Source organism: Leptodactylus fuscus, chromosome 2, assembly GCF_031893055.1.
Source record: "Leptodactylus fuscus isolate aLepFus1 chromosome 2, aLepFus1.hap2, whole genome shotgun sequence".
Lineage (NCBI taxonomy): Eukaryota > Metazoa > Chordata > Amphibia > Anura > Leptodactylidae > Leptodactylus > Leptodactylus fuscus.
The window spans coordinates 167,684,777-167,710,944 of record NC_134266.1 but is presented as its reverse complement, the minus strand read 5'-3'; the positions used below and the strand labels follow the sequence as shown (position 1 = coordinate 167,710,944).

The following is a 26,168-nucleotide window of genomic DNA, read 5'->3' as shown; positions in this document are numbered from 1 at the left end:
TTACCAAACATGTCAAGTTTTAAATAGAAATGTTTAGTATACACCTACAAGCTCTGACTCTTTTTATGTTACCCAAAATTAAAATCTTATTGCTTTAACATAAAAATACATGCTGTTCATCTAGATTATTTAAAAAAACCAGCATACTGAAATATATAGATGTATTACGACTATACATCCTTCTACACTTTCTCTTGTGCAAGTGTTAAACATGTTAAGCTGCTTTCATGACAAGTTACCCCAAAGTGATTCTAACTACTCTGTTCATGTCTGTGTGCGAATACTCTATGCAGAATGGTGAATTTCAGTCTTTCAAGGCTTTTATATTTATATTAAGAGACTCAATCTAGAAATTGCCAGACATACCCTGTTTCCCCGAAAATAAGACATCCCCCAAAAGTAAGGCATGGGGGGAGATTTTGTTAAATTGCCTAATATAAGGCACCCCCTGAAAATAAGACATCCCCAAAAACACTGCAGCCGGCAGAACACTGTGCACGATGTTCCGTGTGCACAGGTATGCCGGCTGCTGCCTCTGCTGTGATGACACTGTTCCTGCTGCTGTAAAAGGAAAGCATTGTATGTTGCGGGGAGTCCACTCTCCCAGCTCATCCCACAGCAGCCGGAACAGTGGTATCAAAGCAGAGGAGGCAGCCAGCTTTCCTGTGCACACGGAGCACAGCGTTCAGCCGGCTGCAATGCCCACTAAGTGAGGCTCTCCGGCACAACCGCCGGAAGCCTCGCTAATCTCTGCTAAGCCCCGCCAACCACAACCACAATCGTGACCAACAGCAGCACCAGCACTGCTATGAAGATGGGGAAGGTAACTAGCATACCTCCCCACCACCACCTCTTGCACCACCTACAACCGGCAGTCATGCCGGCACTCCGTTAAGGAAGCGCCGGCATGACTGCCGATAGTCCCCCGCTCCAGCCGCTCCATAAGACATCCCCCCGAAAATAAGACAGGTCATATATTTCGGAAGATAATTTAATATAAGACACTGTCTTATTTTTGGGGAAACAGGGTATAATGTCCACTTGATTCACATATTCATACACCGTGTTGGGGAAACGGCTTGCAACTAACCAGAGTCGTCACAAATATTTCAAATTCCAACAATTTGGGATTCATCTTTGACAAAATAACCTGTCCACCACAACATTATTTGTGGTAAATTATTATATTCTGGGGCCTCTTCAGACCCCAAAGTATAATAGGAGTAGGCCCAATGATGGTGTAAAAAATGAACATTTATACTCACCTTCCCTCACCTCTTTTAGGTCTCCTTGCGGCATCTGTTTTCTTTCTTTTCCGTGCGTATGACATCTCAGAAGCATGCTAGAGACAAGGTCTGATGCTCTTCAGTGATGTCACATGCCCAGGGGTCAGCACTGAGGCCTGTGATTAGGCCTTAGCAGTGACTTGGGCACACCAAGTGTCATGATGAGAAGGTGAGTATAAATGCTTTTTTACACCTTCCTTGGGCCTCCTTCTATTATATTATGAGATCTTAAGAAACTCTAGAGTATAATAATGTCACATTCTGTTCTATCTGTACAAGTTCATACTGAAGCAAACTTGAGGATCGCTTTATCCGAACACCAGACGATACAAATCTTCAGGGGATCACCCATCCTTATTCATATATTAAATTGCTTCATTTTCCATTGGCATGCTGAGATACAACCATTGGGGCTCCTTACCTCGATGTTAAATGCACCCGGTCTTCCCACTTGATTGTAGAATGATAGCTGGTCTTTCACAGATGTAACCCACAATGTCAACTGATTCAGCTGGAGCTCAAATAAAGAGAAATTCTTTAACTGGTCCTCAACTTCATTTTGCTTGTCTTGTAGATCCTTAGATACCTGAAAAAACAACCACATAATATTATTAGTAACTGTATTTTAAAGGCATTTTCTGGAATTCATTTTTTGCCCTAAGTGACCCTTAATATACTTAGCTTATCAATTCCTCTCCGTGTGACATGTCTGTACACAAGGAAGGACACACGGAGCAGCAGAAAACACAGAACACTGATGAAAAGTGACCAAGAATGAATTAGTAAGTATACATCAAGCTAGTTATTCTTTTTTTTTTAACAGCCCAAAATACTGTATTTTAGTCTCTAAGAAACTAATTCAATTAGATAACGGAAATTACAAAATCTAATTCTAGAAATTCTGATCAGCATGTTAAAATCTACAATCTATAGTACAAACAACGTAATACTTTTGGTCAACATTTTATGCAGGGTTTATACATGGTCTATATTCCATCTTCTTTGTAGGTATCATTGTATGTATGACTGTATACCGGTAGATTTGTATGGAAATGAATTATTATGATAAACATAAGATGCATGGTGATAGCTCAAGCACTGCGATTGTACTCACACAGTCAGGTCCGACCCGTAAATGCTGGGGATTGGAAACTCCAATACCTGTCAGTTTAACCCTTTGCATGCTGTGGTCAATAGCGACTATAGCATGTAAAGTGATTAGACAAAACAGAGGTAAGGGGTTCCCTCTGCCAGCCCCTTGCTCCCCCTTTCGTCCATACAATTATAGGGTGCCTGGGGTTTCCCATGGTAGCCGGAGTACTGACAGTGATCAGAGGTTGGGTCTAGTAGCTGGATGTCAGTATAACACCGAAATGTATAATACCCTGCAATATACAGGTACGGGAGCGTGTTATACAAGCAATCAAACGATCGCAGCTTCAAGTCCCCTACATAAAAAAATGTAGGATATGTGTATCACAAGTAAAGCTGCATTTCTGAATACAACATGGCTTAGTGACAAATTATGCTAACTATCCTATTTGTGCCTATATGTGACGTGCTACTGAAGAATTTATATCTATCAATTAACGATAACGCTTTCTTCATTAGTTTTAGCTGACTCAGATCTGCTGTAATTACTCTTTGTATACTTTGTAAGCCTTTAACAGGATTATATTACAAGGATTTATTGATTTAATAGTATTCTAAGGAATTCATTTTCCAGCATTCATGAAAAAAATTCACCCAAAAAGTAGTTACTGCATGTTACACAAATGTCATAGAATTTTTCCATCAAACCCCTGAATGGGTGCATGTGAGCTTTTCCCCTCAGATGGACCTTTCCTTACTACTAGGCACAACATCGTGACAAACATGTTGTCTATCCCATGCTTAAAGGGGTATTCCCATCTCAAGGATCCAATCTATACTGGTAGCTTATGTAAATGGAAGACTTTTCCTAAATATATTGCTTTAGAAATTCTGATTTGTTTGCATGCTATGTGAATTTATTCCTGCCATTGTTTACACAGCGTTGCTATAACCATGGACCAGTAGGACAAGTGACGTCACTCACTCAGTGCTCTGCCGGCAGGACAATCGTTCAGCTAATTGTAGTTTGCTGATAAAGCGAAATCATGCAGAAAGTTACATTTCTTACAGTTATAGGCTGATTGGAACATCCTGGCTACTGATAATGCAGGTGAAAGTTGTGGGGATCTAGAACAGGTACAGTAGGTATATTGTGATTTATATATAGCTACAATTACTACCCAGCAAAAGTTTCTAATTTTATGGTTTATTTTTAGGATATTTCATCCATATTAGATCTGCAAGCAAAGAACTCTGCTGTTCGGAAACATCATGTCTCTCAGTAATGTTTACATACTGCTGCTGTATGAGCTGTAGTGGTAGTTTTTGGTACTGCAGCACTGCCACTTGGGATTTAATTGTACAATGAGTAGTGTGGCTCCTGGCATGGAAACATTATCGAGTGCCGCTCTGTCCACGAACAACAGATCTGCAGGGGGATTGGCTGTCAGACCCTTCCAGATCTAATATTGATGAGCTATCCTAAGGATAGTCCATCAATACTAGAAACTGGATAGCACCATTATGACTATGAGAGCTGATGAGGCTGAAAGTACTGATTGAATAAAGAAATGAGGTCGGCAGTGTGGAGACTATTATGGAATAGAAACCTTGGCTACTTTGATAATTTAACACTAAAAATACAACTAAGTACTGCAATGAGTCTGCCACGTTACAGATGAGTATGTGGCTATTGTGAAGCTGGAATCATTGGTGAGACCAGGTTGATAAAATAGGGATTACATTAATCTTCCACAATGAGCACATTAATGAGTGTAAAAGAGTAGGGACTATTAATAAACTGTCACTATGGGGACTACTACTGTATGTGGCTGTCATTACTGTCATGAGACTATTACTTTTTTTTTTATAACTTTATATAAGGTTTGACTTGATCAAGAGTTAGGTATTGCATACGTACTCCCATGGCAGATCTTAAAGGTATACCTGAAGTAAGGGAACATCACTTGTCACTATTGAAAGGGATGTTATGTTATGTTATGTTAATATCTGAGTTATGATATTATCTCTGGAGCAAATATCGGAAATTGCAGGAATTGGCTGTTTAAATTTCACACAGTGCTGAGAGACAGATCCCGGGGTCCCAAACATCTTCGCCAATGCCAGCTGCAAAGCAAGATGGACTTATGCAGAATTTGGGGCCCAATTTATCACCAACCAAACTGGTATAAGAAATAAACGCTCTACAAACTGAAGTCTAACCAGGATCCATGATAAATTCACAAGTGTCTGAGCCAAAAGTCAGTCTGAGAGGTAATGTCAGAGACAAAAGTACCACGCCAAAGTTCAATATTAAAGCAGTCCAGCACAAACAATCAGGAAAGCGTCACTAAAGTGCAACCAAATAACAGGCACCTGGATGGGAGGGAACAGGGTTTAAATAGCCCTCCTCAGCTGCTATTTAGATTAGAATAGGAGAGCCCTGGAAACTACAGGAGCTTCACAGTTTGGCATAATAACCTTAAAACAACAGCAGACAACCTGAGATTAATGACAGGACCCCCCGCCAACACATTGTGTCCAAGCCTCATTACACTAAATCACATGAAAGACACCTCTACACAAATCTGCAATATTTCCTAGTTTATTGATTATAATGGTTTATTAGGGTTAGTTGGGCACCCTATGACAATGGTTTTTGTTCACTGGATAGTGCATATTCTATACGTATCACTATATTATTTGATCATCTGGGTACATCACATGGGGTTGTTGAAAGTATAGTACAGAGCACTATATAGACTAATGCATTTTTCAGTCTGTGACTGGATAATTTCCAATGTACTTTTATCAATATCAGACTCTGCTGCATACAATTTTAATTTACTGTGTATGGTATTAAATCAATACCTGTAATAAAATAATAAAAACACATAAAAGCTACATAGCTTTTTCCTTCCAACCAAAATAGTAGTCTCCTTACAGATGCCAAGATCCTTTTAATATCGCTCTCTCTTTCTGTATATAGATAGGTAGATAGATAGATAGATAGATAGATAGGAGATAGATAGATAGATAGATAGATAGGAGATAGATAGATAGATAGATAGATAGATAGATGATAGATAGATAGAAGATAGATAGATAGAGAGAGAGAGAGATAGATAGATAGATAGATAGATAGATAGATAGATAGATAGGAGATAGATAGATAGATAGGAGATAGATAGATAGATAGATAGATAGATAGATAGATAGGAGATAGATGGATGGATAGATAGATAGATAGATAGATAGATGGATAGATAGATAGGAGATAGATAGATAGATAGATAGATAGATAGATAGATAGAGATAGATAGATAGATAGATAGATAGATAGATAGATAGATAGATAGATAGATAGATAGATAGATAGATATAGGTGGATAGATAGATAGGAGATAGATAGATAGATAGATAGATAGATAGATAGATAGATAGATAGATAGATAGGAGATAGATAGATAGATAGAGAGAGATATAGATAGATAGATAGATAGATAGATAGATAGATAGATAGGAGATAGATAGATAGATAGGAGATAGATAGATAGATAGAGAGATAGATAGATAGATAGAGAGATAGATAGATAGATAGATAGATAGATAGAGAGATAGATAGATAGATAGATAGATAGATAGATAGATAGATAGATAGACAGACTGCATATACAGGTCTCTTTTTGATCTGAGATGCTGAACACAGAAATTATCATGCGAAGAGTTCAGTCTCCGCCATCACAATGCATAGCAAAAGAAATTTATCTGAAAAAAAGAGAAGCCATTTAATTATTCCGGAATCCCATAAAACGATAACTCCAGCTATTGCCTGCAATGCATGAACAATCTAACACATCAGCTACAATTGCTTTCCCTTTCTAGCAGTTCTAATTTAAGAAAAGATGACTGCTATATTATTGTGTCACGGACATGAGGTACTATTGATGAGTGTCATCATACTAATCCTCAACCATAAGTTATTTACAGAAGAAAGTGAATCGAAATCTGTCTGACAGAAAAGCGATGATGGTTACCGTGGCAACTACAAGAATGACAAAGGAGGCAGAATGGAAGGCAGGAAACAAATAACATATACTTTGTTTTGTTTCCTGAATTATAAGTATGTCTAAGAACAGATTTCTGAAAGCTTATAATAAGAATACATTAAAGGCTGTGAAGAGTATTCATTTCAGACTTTTTTTTATTGTAATTTTCATGGTTACAATGGCAAGAGCTATAATTTATAGCTGCCACTAACAGTTAAAACCATCCCTCGGTCTACGGCTTTTGTTAAATTTTGTGGTTTATTTATTTTTATTTATTCATAGGGTATAAATATCTGTGACGGAAATATCTTGCAACATGATGTTTTTACATAAGTGTTGTTAGATCAAACAATTTGGCTCATTTATCTTAGTATGTGACTTTATTACAAATATATCTTGCCTTACCTTTTATCGTGGCTCAAAATAAAACAAGATTATGTAGTACAAGAAGACAATGGATCAGGAGACATACTGAAATCGTGAAAATACAATATATCCATACATTGAAGCATATCATGCACAGGGGCTCAAAGCGAAAAAGGCATTGACACATGGTAAACAATGGACTCCAAGGAAGTAGCTAAATGAGGTTTGCAGTGGGCCAAAGAGTGAGGGTAAGGCTTACTAGGGGCACTAGATTTTATCAAATTTCTGTGGGCACTTTATGACATTGGTGTTACCTGTGTGACCACAAATCACACACACTGAAGACAATACAGGAGGGGGATTGGGGGGCAGATGCCCAGGATATGTAAGTATATCAGTTTATTTTTGTTCACCTCTCCTGGGCCTCCACTTATTATACTCTGGAGCCTGAGAAAAACCCAGAGAAATTAGTGTTTTGTGGGGAGTGAACTCTAAAATCTTCAGATTCGGATCAAACAAACATTTGGAAAATCAGGTTGGATCCAGTTTTATCGGAATCGGTTTACTTGACCCTAGAGATTATACAATTTATAGAAATTTATGGAAATTACATATAGAAGACTCTGGCTGTAAACATGTGTTGTCTATTTCAGGACCAGACATCACTGTTATCTAGTACAGTTTCATCATCAGCAATGAAATGCATAGGCGTGTATTGGGACCATGAGAATGCCATATATACGGTTAGTTATCAGATTTTACAGAAATAATGCAGCAATACATATAGAAAGTGGACAATGCCTGAAACCCTATTTAGAGTATTGTGTTTGTCTATATGGTTTTTAGATGCTTTTACTTTTTTTCTCTATGGATATACACCTTATATATGATGTCTATACTTACAAATCATAAACATTTATTCCTATCAGTACCTAAATACTGTCCATGTATACTTGCACTTAACCCTTCAGCTTTTGTTGTTATTTTTTTTAATATCTTCATGACAGTCTCATTGAAAACATAAATATGTATTTGCGTCAGACATGAAGACCAATCATACAGCTCACAGAATTGGCGCAAGACTGTTTTTGCTCTTTGTGACTTTTTTGCATGCTGGTACAATACCTTCAGTAAGTATGCCATATTAGACTGGCTTAGTGGTGACCACTGTAGTATTGCAAATCTGTATCTTTTTATATCTACTATATATACACTATATACTAGCAAAGTAAAGTATTATGTATCTCAGATACCCTAGAAATTATCTGCTCCATGGTGAGTCCATTGCAGCATAGATCAGGCATAACAGGATAGGAAATGCTATAATAATAGTCGTAATTGGTTTCTTTTTACAACTATTTTATAATCGCTATACGGAGATGAGTTTATTTCACTTTTTACTATCTTGTGTTATTGACATATATCCTATTTAAAAGTAAAATACAAACTATTCAAGTAGGGGAATCACTTTTATACCTTCTTATAGCAAGACCCGGTGAACAATCAGACCACACCTGAAATAATTGACATATCTGCCTGAGACATAACTACCTGATGAGATTTATAACAATCCAACATTTCTATCTCAGTGCATCATTTTTGTTTGTCAAGGAGTGTATCTGAATTAGTCAATTATTAATCAAGGAATAGACATATATGGATGACTTCAGGGCCTTTGCTCAGTTTTCTGAAGCCGCAACTGGATGATTAAATTCCACTCTAACTCAACTGCCAAGGCTTGGAAATTTACTCTGGAATCCAATTTAGAGAATGAAGTAGATTATAGAGAACTGAAATTATACCTCTTGATCCCTGGGTTCTAAGAATACATATAAACAGGAAATTGGAGGTATTGTGGTTGTCATCTTGAAACTGTGCATTCAAACCATGTTGCAATTGAAGTTATCTAAAAAATTCAGATGGGGATGCAAAGTATAGATATAAGCACTAGAGATGAGCGAACACTAAAATGTTCGAGGTTCGAAATTCGATTCGAACAGCCGCTCACTGTTCGAGTGTTCGAATGGGTTTCGAACCCCATTATAGTCTATGGGGAACATAAACTCGTTAAGGGGGAAACCCAAATTCGTGTCTGGAGGGTCACCAAGTCCACTATGACACCCCAGGAAATGATACCAACACCCTGGAATGACACTGGGACAGCAGGGGAAGCATGTCTGGGGGCATAAAAGTCACTTTATTTCATGGAAATCCCTGTCAGTTTGCGATTTTCGCAAGCTAACTTTTCCCCATAGAAATGCATTGGCCAGTGCTGATTGGCCAGAGTACGGAACTCGACCAATCAGCGCTGGCTCTGCTGGAGGAGGCGGAGTCTAAGATAGCTCCACACCAGTCTCCATTCAGGTCCGACCTTAGACTCCGCCTCCTCCGGCAGAGCCAGCGCTGATTGGCCGAAGGCTGGCCAATGCATTCCTATGCGAATGCAGACTTAGCAGTGCTGAGTCAGTTTTGCTCAACTACACATCTGATGCACACTCGGCACTGCTACATCAGATGTAGCAATCTGATGTAGCAGAGCCGAGGGTGCACTAGAACCCCTGTGCAAACTCAGTTCACGCTAATAGAATGCATTGGCCAGCGCTGATTGGCCAATGCATTCTATTAGCCCGATGACGTAGAGCTGAATGTGTGTGCTAAGCACACACATTCAGCACTGCTTCATCAAGCCAATACAATGCATTAGCCAGTGCTGATTGGCCAGAGTACGGAATTCGGCCAATCAGCGCTGGCCAATGCATTCTATTAGCCCGATGAAGTAGAGCTGAATGTGTGTGCTAAGCACACACATTCAGCACTGCTTCATCAAGCCAATACAATGCATTAGCCAGTGCTGATTGGCCAGAGTACGGAATTCGGCCAATCAGCGCTGGCTCTGCTGGAGGAGGCGGAGTCTAAGGTCGCTCCACACCAGTCTCCATTCAGGTCCGACCTTAGACTCCGCCTCCTCCGGCAGAGCCAGCGCTGATTGGCCGAAGGCTGGCCAATGCATTCCTATGCGAATGCAGACTTAGCAGTGCTGAGTCAGTTTTGCTCAACTACACATCTGATGCACACTCGGCACTGCTACATCAGATGTAGCAATCTGATGTAGCAGAGCCGAGGGTGCACTAGAACCCCTGTGCAAACTCAGTTCACGCTAATAGAATGCATTGGCCAGCGCTGATTGGCCAATGCATTCTATTAGCCCGATGAAGTAGAGCTGAATGTGTGTGCTAAGCACACACATTCAGCACTGCTTCATCAAGCCAATACAATGCATTAGCCAGTGCTGATTGGCCAGAGTACGGAATTCGGCCAATCAGCGCTGGCTCTGCTGGAGGAGGCGGAGTCTAAGGTCGGACCTGAATGGAGACTGGTGTGGAGCGATCTTAGACTCCGCCTCCTCCAGCAGAGCCAGCGCTGATTGGCCGAATTCCGTACTCTGGCCAATCAGCACTGGCTAATGCATTGTATTGGCGTGATGAAGCAGTGCTGAATGTGTGTGCTTAGCACACACATTCAGCTCTACTTCATCGGGCTAATAGAATGCATTGGCCAGCGCTGATTGGCCGAATTCCGTACTCTGGCCAATCAGTGCTGGCCAATGCATTCTATTAGCTTGATGAAGCAGAGTGTGCACAAGGGTTCAAGCGCACCCTCGGCTCTGATGTAGCAGAGCCGAGGCTGCACAAGGGTTCAAGCGCACCCTCGGCTCTGATGTAGGAGAGCCGAGGGTGCACTTGAACCCTTGTGCAGCCTCGGCTCTGCTACATCAGAGCCGAGGGTGCGCTTGAACCCTTGTGCACACTCTGCTTCATCAAGCTAATAGAATGCATTGGCCAGCGCTGATTGGCCAATGTATTCTATTAGCCTGATGAAGTAGAGCTGAATGTGTGTGCTAAGCACACACATTCAGCTCTACTTCATCGGGCTAATAGAATGCATTGGCCAGCGCTGATTGGCCAGAGTACGGAACTCGACCAATCAGCGCTGGCTCTGCTGGAGGAGGCGGAGTCTAAGATCGCTCCACACCAGTCTCCATTCAGGTCCGACCTTAGACTCCGCCTCCTCCAGCAGAGCCAGCGCTGATTGGCCGAATTCCGTACTCTGGCCAATCAGCACTGGCTAATGCATTGTATTGGCGTGATGAAGCAGTGCTGAATGTGTGTGCTTAGCACACACATTCAGCTCTACTTCATCGGGCTAATAGAATGCATTGGCCAATCAGCGCTGGCCAATGCATTCTATTAGCGTGAACTGAGTTTGCACAGGGGTTCTAGTGCACCCTCGGCTCTGCTACATCAGATTGCTACATCTGATGTAGCAGTGCCGAGTGTGCATCAGATGTGTAGTTGAGCAAAACTGACTCAGCACTGCTAAGTCTCTGCATTCGCATAGGAATGCATTGGCCAGCCTTCGGCCAATCAGCGCTGGCTCTGCCGGAGGAGGCGGAGTCTAAGGTCGGACCTGAATGGAGACTGGTGTGGAGCGATCTTAGACTCCGCCTCCTCCAGCAGAGCCAGCGCTGATTGGTCGAGTTCCGTACTCTGGCCAATCAGCGCTGGCCAATGCATTCTATTAGCCCGATGAAGTAGAGCTGAATGTGTGTGCTTAGCACACACATTCAGCTCTACTTCATCAGGCTAATAGAATACATTGGCCAATCAGCGCTGGCCAATGCATTCTATTAGCTTGATGAAGCAGAGTGTGCACAAGGGTTCAAGCGCACCCTCGGCTCTGATGTAGCAGAGCTGAGGGTGCACAAGGGTTCAAGTGCACCCTCGGCTCTCCTACATCAGAGCCGAGGGTGCGCTTGAACCCTTGTGCAGCCTCGGCTCTGCTACATCAGAGCCGAGGGTGCGCTTGAACCCTTGTGCACACTCTGCTTCATCAAGCTAATAGAATGCATTGGCCAGCACTGATTGGCCAGAGTACGGAATTCGGCCAATCAGCGCTGGCCAATGCATCCCTATGGGAAAAAGTTTATCTCACAAAAATCACAATTACACACCCGATAGAGCCCCAAAAAGTTATTTTTAATAACATTCCCCCCTAAATAAAGGTTATCCCTAGCTATCCCTGCCTGTACAGCTATCCCTGTCTCATAGTCACAAAGTTCACATTCTCATATGACCCGGATTTGAAATCCACTATTCGTCTAAAATGGAGGTCACCTGATTTCGGCAGCCAATGACTTTTTCCAATTTTTTTCAATGCCCCCAGTGTCGTAGTTCCTGTCCCACCTCCCCTGCGCTGTTATTGGTGCAAAAAAGGCGCCAGGGAAGGTGGGAGGGGAATCGAATTTTGGCGCACTTTACCACGTGGTGTTCGATTCGATTCGAACATGGCGAACACCCTGATATCTGATCGAACATGTGTTCGATAGAACACTGTTCGCTCATCTCTAATAAGCACCAATACTGTACTTCCCAATACAGTACTCAAAGAGCACACTCACCAAAAGTCTGTAGGTACAAGAGCACGGGTTTGACTAACAAAAGCATATCAACCAGATCCTCAAAGTCTTTTAGCTTTTAGGGTGCATTCACACTACTGATACGCTGCCTGATTCTGAACGTTAAAACACGTTCAGAATCAACGCGTATAAAGCAGTTCCCATTCATTTCAATGGGAGCCGGAATACGAGTGCTCCCCATTGAAATGAATGGGCTGTTTTTTTCACTACAAGCGCTCCCACTGAAGTGAAAGGGAAGTGCTTGCGTGTACGGCTCGGAATGAGCAGAGCTAGCCGTACACGCAAGGACTTCCCATTCACTTCAATGGGAGCGCTCGTAGTGAAAAAAGCAGCCCATTCATTTCAATGGGGAGCGCTCGTATGCCGGCTCCCATAGAAATGAATGGGAACTGCTTTATACGCGCTGATTCTGAACGTGTTTTAATGTTCAGAATCAGGCAGCGTATCAGTAGTGTGAATGCACCCTTATGCTGCCCTCCAAACCTGATACATGGTATTAACAGTTTGCACTAGAACAACAACAACAGGTACTTCAAAACTGGCCTAAGTTATCAAGAAAAAAAAAAGGCATTCTGCATTCCACCGAGGCATTAGCACAGATTCTGACCACTTAATGAACAATCCAGAGAAAGAGACAAACTGATTCACCATGTCGATGGCCCTAGGTATCAGACATAAAATGGACCAGGTCATCTGCATATAGGATAATTCTATTCTCTCAGTTCCCCGGAACACTGTTTTAAAATGTGGATCTTGGTGAATTCCAAGACTCAATGGTGAGAGCAAAGAGAGTGGACAGGAAATAGCCTTGACAAGTACCTTGACAGACTTAAAAAGTATGAGCCAAGGCCACTCACCAAAACTTTAGCTTTCTGTCAAGAGTTCAATATGGAAACTTAATGAAGAATCCTACATCAAAGCTAAATCTGGAAACCCCATCCCATTCGATAGAGTCAAACTATTGGCCATAACTAGTGAGGACAAAGAACACTGCATTCCTGCTGTGAGCCATGCCTGGCAAACAGCTTTCACCCTCTACATGTTCTTAGTGTGCACTGATTGTTTACCTGATCTCTCCCTGTTCTGCTGCAAGTATTTTGCACTTTGCATCACCTCCCCTGGGCACCCTATTTCTGGCCACTTCCAGCACCTGGATAACATCATGTGTACCAGGGTTACGTCTGAGGTGTGATTTTGGACATCAGTGTTCATGTGGGGCACTTTGATTCCACACCACTGGATGCCCAGGAGAGGTAAGACAAGTAGAACTGTTTATTTTTACTCACCTCCTCTGGACCTGCATTTCTTATACTCTGGAGTCTAGGGCTATTTAACCGTGTAACTTCCCCCCTTGCATACACCTCAGTATAAAGAGTTATAATCTAGTGTACTCCATTCACATAAAGATCACTTGGAATATGTTACTTAATATCCTAGAGTCAGACTTCTTGGGGTTAGAGTTCCTTTTTTGGCTCTTATTCTTATTTTAAAGGTTGACAAACACTATTGTTCACCAATATATTCTGAAAGCTGATTTACTGTTATGAAAGCCATATAATATAACATGATGTGTTTGTGGATAACCAAACAACTATTCATTTTTAGATATGTGCTATACATAATGTGTGATTTAATTTAATTGTTATTGTTGTAATTAATGGTGTGTATCCAAATAAACAAATAGTTTGCCGTTTGCTACAAGGCAAAGCCAGTGCAGAATGTAAATTTTTTTTTTTTTTTTTTTTTTTATTTTGTGGTGATACATGAGATACTTCAGGAAAAAAATATAATCTGGATGTGAAGTTCATGTAAAGAGTATAAGAAGTCTGAAGGCTGATAACTAATATTCTACTACTTCATATTATAAAGGGCAGTTCTTGGATAATAAAGTATAATTTGCAATTATTAAAGTCTTTGTATCTTCTTACCAAATGGCAAAAATACCGGTATAAACTATCGACTGTGAAAAGGGAATATGCAAGCAAACTATTTATTTATTTATTATGCTTACGTATATAGCGCCATCATATTCCGCAGTGCTTTACAGACAATCTCAGTCACTGTCCCATATAGGGCTCACACTGTACATTCCCTATCAGTATGTCTTTGGCCTTGTGGGAGGAAACCGGAGTACCCAGAGGAAACCCACGCACATACGGAGAGAACATACAAACCCCTTGCACATGTTGCCTTTGGCAGGACTACTGTATTTTGTGATACTTTTCATATTACTTTTCCTTTAAATAGATTATTATTTTCTTATGTAAGAGAATCTAAGGATGATCTGTTGTCAGTGAACCACTTTATATGTCTTGTGAATTGGTTTGCCACTTTGGACAATCCCTTGAGAATATTCACACCATAAAGTGTCCACCTATTTGGTTCCCCAGCAGTTGACTATACTTTGTGATGAAATCTCGTAACGTTCAGTATTTCTGTAGCGCCAAATCAAACATTACATACTTTTCATTCAAATCGATGAGTTGTTTGTGTAATTCAGGACAGGATAGAAATAGAAAAGGAAACTATTTTCCCTCTGGTCAAGAAATGATGGTCCTGAAAAGGGGACTGCAGTCCCCTCTATTACCCCTGAATTCTCTAATAGGGTATAGGGCAATTGTTTTTCTAACCCGTAGAACCCCTTTTACATGTTTTTTTTTCTCTATTCATCCCTACTGAGCGGATGGGTTCTTTCCTGTTGTGGTACTACTGCAGCTTTCACTACTCTGAGCGAGTTAGATGTCACCTCAATTTTGTTTCCTTCTTTGATCTCACAGACACAGAGAGAGACAAACTCTAGCTGTAACCCATCCTCGCTCTACTTCTTTTCTTCCATTTAATGTATTACTCTAGATTTAGACAGACTTTATAAAGACTCAATAGATTTTTCAATGTAACCAGAAAGCCTTCAGGCAGGAAAAAGGGAACTATAGACTGCTGAGAGGTAAGAAAGAGATGCTTTCACCTTTTACTTATATGGTACAATAATTCCTAGCAATCATATATACTACTGATTTGTGCAATTACAATGAACTCAATAATGCCAGTGATAAATTTCATAGTTACCTAAAATATATTAATGAGAGTTCACAATATACTAATTATGTATGAGAAGGCATTAAGGAGGACCTTTCAGTAGTTCCACCAACTTCAGCTCTTTGCATCCTTTAATCCCGCTCTGCGCCGTAGTATTATGTCACTCTGAGTGTATAGTTAACAGGCAACAGTATGGCGCCCTAATACCACAGACACAGAAGCTGTGCCCACGTCTTTACTTCTGGAGCTCGGCTGTGTTGCACAGCTGAGGGCCGGGACCAGCCACCAGAGTTGGAAGAGACTTTAGCGGATCAATAGTGATCATGGCATTCAGAGTGTCCAGGACAAGATCGCCCCCTCTTGCATACCTCCCAACTTTTGAAGAACCGAAAGAGGGACAAAATGTGCGGCGCACGTAGCGCGTCGCGGCAAATTTAGCCCCGCCCACTTGTGTTGACTCCGCCCACTCGATAATTTTTCATGTGCCCGCACACAGTATAATCCTCCTACAGTCACCCGTAAATTATGTCCCCCCTCTATCTCTCCCCCAGTTTCATATACACCCTTCATCTGCCCCCAGATTCATGTCCCTCCATCTCTGCCCCCAGATTCATGTCCTCTCCATCTCTACCCCCAGATTCATGTCCCCACATCTCTGCCCCTATATTCATGTCCCCATCTCTGCCCCCAGATTCATGTCCCTCCATCTCTGCCCCCAAATTCATGTCCTCTCCATCTCTGCCCCCAGATTCATGTCCCCCATCTCTGCCCTCAGATTCATGTCCTCTCCATCTCTGCCCCCAGATTCATGTCCCCCATCTCTGCCCCCAGTTTCATGTCCACTCCATCTCTGCCCCCAGATTCATGTCCCTCCATATCTGCCCCCAGATTCATGTCCCCACATCTCTGCCCCCAGATTCATGTCCTCTCCATCTCTGCCCCCAGATTCATGTCCTCTCCATCTCTGCCCCCAGCGTCATGCCGTCCTCTCCATCTCTGCCCCCAGTGTCATGCCGTCCTCTCCTTCATCTGCCCCCAGATTCACGTTCCACCTCCACATTAAACTTACCTTCTCCTCCGCTCCCTCGCCGCTCTCTGCCCGCCTCTCTCACTGACACATGCGGCTGAAGGAAGGAGCTGACACAGGTCAGCTCCTCGCTTCACCGCTGCCCGCCTCTCTCCCTGACATATGCGGCTGAAGCTGCTCGCGTGCTCGCTTCGCCGCTGCGTCTCTCTCTCGCTAACACATGCGGCTGAAGCGAGGAGCTGACCTGTGTCAGCTCCTCGCTTCAACGCTGCTGCCGGCTCCTGTCTTGTACATCGCGTCTACAAGCCAGGAGCCGGCGGCAGCAGCGAAGCGAGGAGCTGACACAGGTCAGCTCCTCGCTTCAGCCGCATGTGTCAGCGAGAGAGAGACGCAGCGGCGAAGCGAGCACGCGAGCAGCTTCAGCCGCATGTGTCAGCGAGAGAGGCGGGCAGCGGCGAAGCGAGGAGCTGACCTGTGTCAGCTCCTTGCTTCAGCCGCATATGTGTTCAACTCAGATCTGCGTCCTCTGGACGCAGATCTGAGTTGAAATCGGGACATACCTCCCTCCAACCGGGACCGCGGGACATGTCACCCAAATCGTGACTGTCCCGCGGAAATCGGGACGGTTGGGAGGTATGCTCTTGTCACCCCTCGTACCCCCCTGTGATAAGATCGTGGCAGCCAGGAGGCCAGGCCACAGCATCCTGACTTTTTTTTTTAAGGCAAACTAGCAAAAGATGGCAGAGCTTAATAGTTACTTTTCACAAGCAGACATGAGGGCCTTCATCAAGGAAGGATGGGGAGGTCATCAGACAGAAGGATGACAGAAGGATACTGTCCGTGGTGACCTGTAAGTGACCGTCTGCTTCACCCCAAGTGTGAGAAGGAGCGATATCGCAAGTCCTTCCTTCCAACCGCGACCAGGCTGTATAATCTACATCAGACCAAGCGGAGACACTCCGCACAGAGAACTAATGATTATGAATGTCCTCCTTCTTTTTTCTCTGTTCCGTAGATGCTCTGTTCCTTAGGACTCCTAGTATATCTTTCTCAGCATATGTGTGTCTACTACTTCTGTAATATTTACTGTGTATTATCATGTATCTGTATTACTATGCAGCTGAAACATACTGAAATTTCCCCACTGTGGGACTATTAAAGGATTATCTTATCTTATCTTATCAGAGACCGCTTTCTACCTTCAAATGACCTCTCACAACTGGCCACACGTTTAAGAGGTTAAATCTCCATGGTTGTCTTTGTCTTTCATCACAGAATGTTGATGATTGGCTAGTGTGTTGAACAGCCAGCACCATGTTTATTGGGTGTTGTGAAGGGGTTAAAGTTGCCATATCCTCTTTAGGTATGCAGGAATGACTACTAGACACCTGGCACATTTCACAATTTATCATTGGGAATTCTTACCATCCTGATAATGAAAATAAAAAAGTAGAAAGATAAAAGAAGGGCATCATACTAACACTGTAAATTTGATTTCTGTAGGGTCAGTATGCAGATGTACTCATCTCCAGTATATCTACTCATCAGACAAACTATGGAGGATTGCAACAAATAATACAGTGGCATGATTGCAAGCAGCCTAATCCATCAGTGCTGTCAACAAGGAGAGCCATGTGGGAATACAATAGTTAATAAAAGTATTCTATAGATTTTATATAAAATTTTCACAAGCCAAAAACTTGAAATAGAAATTCAGTTATTACAACTGACAGCAGGAAAGCAAGCATATAATTTCACTGTGCAATTCCAAGATGGTGTGTAACAACTAACTGTAGTTTTCTTTCCTATGCATTAACATTAGCAGGACACCAGAGTCCTCATGACCAATAGACTTACAGAGAACAGCAAGATAGATAGAGAGATAAATAGACAGATAGATAGATGAATAGATAGATAGATAGATAGATGATAGACAGACAGCTAGATAGATAGATAGATAGATAGATAGATAGATAGATAGATAGATAGATTGAATGTGGCCCATATTTTATCCATTTGGCTTTCATCCTAGCCTTGGTATTTACTCAAATTTTTCATGCTGAGCTAATATACCACATCCATAGTGAAAGCTATTATGCATAATATTTTACTCTCAGTAAAAAACAAACAATACATAACCAAATGTCAAAAAAAATCTGTGAATATATATATATATATATATATATATATATATATATATATATATATATATATAGTGATCTTTACTAGAGATGAGCGAACAGTGTTCTATCGAACACATGTTCGATCGGATATCAGGGTGTTCGCCATGTTCGAATCGAATCGAACACCACGTGGTAAAGTGCGCCAAAATTCGATTCCCCTCCCACCTTCCCTGGCGCCTTTTTTGCACCAATAACAGCGCAGGGGAGGTGGGACAGGAACTACGACACTGGGGGCATTGAAAAAAATTGGAAAAAGTCATTGGCTGCCGAAATCAGGTGACCTCCATTTTAGACGAATAGTGGATTTCAAATCCGGGTCATATGAGAATGTGAACTTTGTGACTATGAGACAGGGATAGCTGTACAGGCAGGGATAGCTAGGGATAACCTTTATTTAGGGGGGAATGTTATTAAAAATAACTTTTTGGGGCTCTATCGGGTGTGTAATTGTGATTTTTGTGAGATAAACTTTTTCCCATAGGGATGCATTGGCCAGCGCTGATTGGCCGAATTCCGTACTCTGGCCAATCAGTGCTGGCCAATGCATTCTATTAGCTTGATGAAGCAGAGTGTGCACAAGGGTTCAAGCGCACCCTCGGCTCTGATGTAGCAGAGCCGAGGCTGCACAAGGGTTCAAGCGCACCCTCGGCTCTGATGTAGGAGAGCCGAGGGTGCACTTGAACCCTTGTGCACCCTCAGCTCTGCTACATCAGAGCCGAGGGTGCGCTTGAACCCTTGTGCACACTCTGCTTCATCAAGCTAATAGAATGCATTGGCCAGCGCTGATTGGCCAATGTATTCTATTAGCCTGATGAAGTAGAGCTGAATGTGTGTGCTAAGCACACACATTCAGCTCTACTTCATCGGGCTAATAGAATGCATTGGCCAGCGCTGATTGGCCAGAGTACGGAACTCGACCAATCAGCGCTGGCTCTGCTGGAGGAGGCGGAGTCTAAGATCGCTCCACACCAGTCTCCATTCAGGTCCGACCTTAGACTCCGCCTCCTCCGGCAGAGCCAGCGCTGATTGGCCGAAGGCTGGCCAATGCATTCCTATGCGAATGCAGAGACTTAGCAGTGCTGAGTCAGTTTTGCTCAACTACACATCTGATGCACACTCGGCACTGCTACATCAGATGTAGCAATCTGATGTAGCAGAGCCGAGGGTGCACTAGAACCCCTGTGCAAACTCAGTTCACGCTAATAGAATGCATTGGCCAGCGCTGATTGGCCAATGCATTCTATTAGCCCGATGAAGTAGAGCTGAATGTGTGTGCTAAGCACACACATTCAGCACTGCTTCATCACGCCAATACAATGCATTAGCCAGTGCTGATTGGCCAGAGTACGGAATTCGGCCAATCAGCGCTGGCTCTGCTGGAGGAGGCGGAGTCTAAGGTCGGACCTGAATGGAGACTGGTGTGGAGCGATCTTAGACTCCGCCTCCTCCAGCAGAGCCAGCGCTGATTGGTCGAGTTCCGTACTCTGGCCAATCAGCGCTGGCCAATGCATTCTATTAGCCCGATGAAGTAGAGCTGAATGTGTGTGCTTAGCACACACATTCAGCTCTACTTCATCAGGCTAATAGAATACATTGGCCAATCAGCGCTGGCCAATGCATTCTGTTAGCTTGATGAAGCAGAGTGTGCACAAGGGTTCAAGCGCACCCTCGGCTCTGATGTAGCAGAGCCGAGGCTGCACAAGGGTTCAAGTGCACCCTCGGCTCTCCTACATCAGAGCCGAGGGTGCGCTTGAACCCTTGTGCAGCCTCGGCTCTGCTACATCAGAGCCGAGGGTGCGCTTGAACCCTTGTGCACACTCTGCTTCATCAAGCTAATAGAATGCATTGGCCAGCACTGATTGGCCAGAGTACGGAATTCGGCCAATCAGCGCTGGCCAATGCATTCTATTAGCCCGATGAAGTAGAGCTGAATGTGTGTGCTAAGCACACACATTCAGCACTGCTTCATCACGCCAATACAATGCATTAGCCAGTGCTGATTGGCCAGAGTACGGAATTCGGCCAATCAGCGCTGGCTCTGCTGGAGGAGGCGGAGTCTAAGATCGCTCCACACCAGTCTCCATTCAGGTCCGACCTTAGACTCCGCCTCCTCCAGCAGAGCCAGCGCTGATTGGCCGAATTCCGTACTCTGGCCAATCAGCACTGGCTAATGCATTGTATTGGCTTGATGAAGCAGTGCTGAATGTGTGTGCTTAGCACACACATTCAGCTCTACTTCATCGGGCTAATAGAATGCATTGGCCAGCGCTGATTGGCCGAATTCCGTACTCTGGCCAATCAGCACTGGCTAATGCATTGTATTGGCTTGATGAAGCAGTGCTGAATGTGTGTGCTTAGCACACACATTCAGCTCTACTTCATCGGGCTAATAGAATGCATTGGCCAATCAGCGCTGGCCAATGCATTCTATTAGCGTGAACTGAGTTTGCACAGGGGTTCTAGTGCACCCTCGGCTCTGCTACATCAGATTGCTACATCTGATGTAGCAGTGCCGAGTGTGCATCAGATGTGTAGTTGAGCAAAACTGACTCAGCACTGCTAAGTCTGCATTCGCATAGGAATGCATTGGCCAGCCTTCGGCCAATCAGCGCTGGCTCTGCCGGAGGAGGCGGAGTCTAAGGTCGGACCTGAATGGAGACTGGTGTGGAGCTATCTTAGACTCCGCCTCCTCCAGCAGAGCCAGCGCTGATTGGTCGAGTTCCGTACTCTGGCCAATCAGCACTGGCCAATGCATTTCTATGGGGAAAAGTTAGCTTGCGAAAATCGCAAACTGACAGGGATTTCCATGAAATAAAGTGACTTTTATGCCCCCAGACATGCTTCCCCTGCTGTCCCAGTGTCATTCCAGGGTGTTGGTATCATTTCCTGGGGTGTCATAGTGGACTTGGTGACCCTCCAGACACGAATTTGGGTTTCCCCCTTAACGAGTTTATGTTCCCCATAGACTATAATGGGGTTCGAAACCCATTCGAACACTCGAACAGTGAGCGGCTGTTCGAATCGAATTTCGAACCTCGAACATTTTAGTGTTCGCTCATCTCTAATCTTTACTAGCTTTTAGTGTTGAGCGAATAGTATTCGAAACTATAAGTTGAATACCTCGCTCCCATAGGAATGCGTGGAAGCGGCCGAACACCAAGGAGTTAAGTGCAGTGAATATTTGACGGCCACTAACACACATTCCTATGGGAGCGAGGTATTCGATGAATACTATTCGCTCAACACTACTAGCTTTGTATCTAAAAAGAAACAATACAATGATTCAAAATTATTAGAAATGTAAAAGAACTGTTAGAATAACATGTTTGTCATGGTGCTTGTTTCTTATATCTATATTTTATAATAAATACTAAATCGAGTATTTTAACTCTGACCACTAAGCCTAATAAAAACTAACACTAGACAATTCTGTATTAGTTTGTTTTGCAACAGTTACTTACTATGGGAATGCCATATTGTGGCTTCCTTCATGATTGAATTTGTTTTTAACTTTTTGTTTTTGGTGTTTAAGCATTAAAGATTCATACAATTTATGATTATTGTACACCTTTTGTGATAGCCTTCTTTTCTTTCGATGTCTCTGGTCACTTTGATTGGCTATCTGTCTCTGCATTCTTATTATTCTTTGACTGTGCCATATTGTGTTGTAAAGTATATCATATAATTGCTAATAACAGAGCAAAGGAGAAGCTTGGTGAATATGGCAGTCCCATACTCATGTGCAGAAAACAGAATTAAATAAGTCAACAATCAGAAACTAAAAACAAAAAAAGTAGAAAAAAAAAGTGAACATTTTCCCTTTTTTGGTATTGATAAAAAAGAATCATTCACTTTAAGTCAAAGAAACACATCAGTGAGCCTGTTTTTTAATGTAAGAATTTTATTTATCTACCGTATAGTCAGTCTTGTAGACTGTTATAAACAATTCTGTAGATAGGCACCCAGGTTACTGAGCTTCCATAGTTGGGATCTTCAGAACTAGATACAAATATTCCAGCTGTGGTCTCACCAATGCTCTATACAGCAGGATTAAAGCTCTCCTTCTACTGGTTATTCCACTAGTTATACAGCTGAGCATCCTATTACCTTCCCCCTGCGAGGCTCCAATGTGCACTCACACTATCACTATCTGATATCAGGACCCCTAGATCCTTCTCTGAGGTCCTGGCTAATACAGAACTGCCAATTCAATACTCAGATTGATGAGTTCATTCGTCCCAGGTGAATTATTTTACACTTGGAACCAATGAACTGCAGTTTCCATTGTTTGGAGTATCCATCTAGTAAGGCTAGATCTTATCCAAGTTATACATGTCCCTTTTTTGTTGTCTTCAAACGGGCAAATCTTACCTATCAAACACTCTCCTATGACATGTACAAATATATTACAAAGAATATCATACAGACCATTAACGGGAGTTAATCAGCAGGAAAATCAGTATCAAACTGATACTCTGCCCCCCTCCCATATGGATATGATTGGCATTAACTCACAGAGCTCACGTGAAGTATGCTTCATGCAGGTATTAAAAGACTAGATCTATTTAGTATAATATAAGGAACTCATCAACTTGACAGAGCCCACTTAGTGTTCTTTTTTCTTTTCCATGATAAAAGAAAATGTATTGAAAATATTTCCCATCTGGGTTTGGTTCTTACTACAGATGGGTGAACCTTGCAAAATATTCATAAAGTTTGTCTACAATTTTGTCTCATACCAAACTTGTACAGTTGAAACCTGCAGTGCTTTGTTATGCTATAGGGTCCTTTTAGACCCTAAGGTGTAATAATCGGAGGCCTACGAGAGGTGCTGAAAAACAATAAAGACATTTCCCGTCCCTCAACCGTCCTATATTTTTTTTTCTTTTTTTTTTTTTTTTTTTCTTCTAGCCAAGGTCACCAGTGAGCCCCAGTCACATGGGCCCTGTCAGTGTCATAACACATTAAGATGAGACATGGAGGCCAGAAGATTCTTAGGAAAAAGCACTGGATACTGTATTTTTTTCTGCACTTTCCCCTGGACCTCTTTTTATTATACTATGTCGCCTGAAGAAACCCCACAATATCATGGTCATTCGTGGAAATGACTAACCCCAAAAAGGTTGGGTTTGTGGATTCTTACATTTTTGGCAAATTCGGAATGAATCGTGCTTATTACAAACCAGTTTGCTCATCTCTATTTCTCACTTTTGATACATAACAACAGATGGGTGGATATACCTCCCAAATTCCTTTCATTGTATTCTTATTAATATATATGCACCTTTTATAATCTCCATAATCTAGAACTTCTCCACTCATTTTACTTATATTTTAAAGTTTAATTTTACTGAAAATACAAAGAAATATCTAATCCGGGTAACTGATATCTTGGCACAAATATATCTGTATTTTCCTAAATAAATAAACCTATTAAAGGTGATAGCAGTGATGGCGGAAGATACATTAAAATCTGTGTGTATGTGATGCCTCCATATAACACTTATCATAACTTTTATGATGCATGAAGTCGATGTCTCGAAGGCTAAGGGGGATAAATGAAGAGAATGCTTGTTCTGGCACCCAGCTTACTTTCTGATAATCTAGCTCATCCTTCTTGGCTGACACTAGACCAAGAATAACATTAAAGAGTAATAAACCCTTTCCAGCAAACCTCTTATTCCATGGTTCACTGCCCCCAGGTCTAATCTATCAATCCATTTACAGAACATAAAAGGTAAGAAAGCCATTATAAGTCTGCTATGTGCCTTTGCAGGTGGTAGATGACATAAAAGGAATCTATCATTAAAGAAAGTTTTTGTCATATTGTATGCTTACCATTGAAATACCTAGTAGTCAACCAGAGGATTATATGGAAATATAAGCTATATTACAACTACTGTTATATAAGTTTACACAAGCAGATGTGTTTTCCATCAGTCATTAGTATGTAATTGTATGCACAGAGAGTAGCGCTATTTAGCACAGCATTATCTCGCTAAGATAAACGCCAAAGATATACTGATATAGAATTTTATTACGAGCCATATATGGGACAGCGACTGACCATGGCTGTAAAGTGCTGAATATGTTGATACTGTATAGGTAAGAGAAATAAATAAATCACTGTCTGTCAGTGGCTATATATATATATATATATATATATATATATATATATATATATATTGCAGCAAATGAACAGCACTCCAAAAGTAAATCAAAAATGGGTGAGGATTTATTCCATATCTATACTGTTCTATGTATCACATTAGAGGACATTAATCTTCTTACAGTATGTCACACTGAAGGTTATGGAAAAGAATAAAGTGCCACTCTAGTCCATGGGTTGTGTCTATTGTGTTTAATATTGCAGATCTGACCCATTTCAACAGGGATGAGCCACGATACCAAACCCAAGTCATGTACAACAGTGGTGTTGTTTCATAGGGAAGAAACCTTTTTAGGCCATCGCCTAATATTACAAAAACCACAGCATTTTACAGTACCTGCAAAGTGGATGGGATTCTGGCGAGTCCCTTTCAGACATTGCATTTTTGTAGATTATGTCAATTACACCTATGGAAACGCTGGTATTTTCTGTATAGGTATAAAAAGAATAGAAAGCTTGCAGAGGAAAACTCTGCAAGAATGTGATGAAAAACACTGCAGAAAAAAATGTGACTAGTTTCTGCCAGTTTTTTTTTTTTTTTGCTGCATTTTGCTCAGTGGGGCCTTAGCCTCAAAATTCCAGATAACTCCTTTATAGGTTTGCTCTGTCCATGACAGCCCTTGGATAGATTGTTCAGCATAGGTTTTGCTCCCAATACACCTGGAAAACAGTTGATTTTGCTGGGAGCTGCATCCAGCCAGACAGATGAATGGCTGACACTGTCATACATGGGCAGCCTGTCTAGAACAAAGCCTAGACTAAGCAGATCTTTGTTCTAGCTCATACAGGGCTAGTCCCAGTTAGTGTTTCCGTAAACCTGTCCTTTTCATTTTCCTCTATCATTTCTAGATAGCGCCATTTATAGAGACTAGGGATGTCAAGTAGAGATCTCCATATGTGTCATCTTTTGGGGGTGCTTTCATTTATTTTTTCTTCTATGTTTGCAGATAGCATATTTGTTACAGATATTGGATGTGCTGACAAAATATAATACATAACATATCAATGAAACAGGATAAATGCTTAGAAACGTTACAGCATTCTTTAGATGAAAACATTCCCTTCTGCCCCAGAGATGTTTTTTTCTTATTTTACTGTGGATTTTACCTATTGCTAAGCAAGTGGTGAAAAGCTGTAATTTTCTGCTTTACTCTATCCAGTGACAGATCTTATTATTATCTACTTGTGAATATTTTGTTCTGTATAGATATAGAGTGTTAACCAGTCAAGAGCAGTTTGTAGCTTATAAAGCTTGCAGATAGTGAAAAGAGCAATAAAATTAAAAGATAAAGCGTAAATTAACAAATTAAAACAAGAGGGTTTTTTAAGTCTTATCAATTGATGGCCTATCTGTAACTCCGACACCATGCGTCTAACATCTGGGATTCTTGCAGATTACCTGTTTAAAGCAGTGCTCTCTTAGGGTAAGTTCACAAACGTTTTTTTGGTCCAGATTTTGACGCGGGAAGCTACATCAGAATCTG

The 26,168-nt window shown here is 41.9% G+C and overlaps 1 protein-coding gene across 12 annotated transcripts in view; it reads right to left on the bottom strand.

The window, feature by feature from the left end:
* The window catches only part of DMD (dystrophin), a 1,873,751-nt gene that overhangs the window by 660,947 nt on the left and 1,186,636 nt on the right, over positions 1–26,168 (bottom strand). For all 12 annotated transcript variants that reach the window (XM_075265063.1, XM_075265067.1, XM_075265060.1 and 9 more), the window contains one exon: positions 1,708–1,872. In XM_075265063.1, coding sequence (XP_075121164.1) covers positions 1,708–1,872 — 165 coding nt within the window. The remainder of the gene's footprint in view (positions 1–1,707; positions 1,873–26,168) is intronic.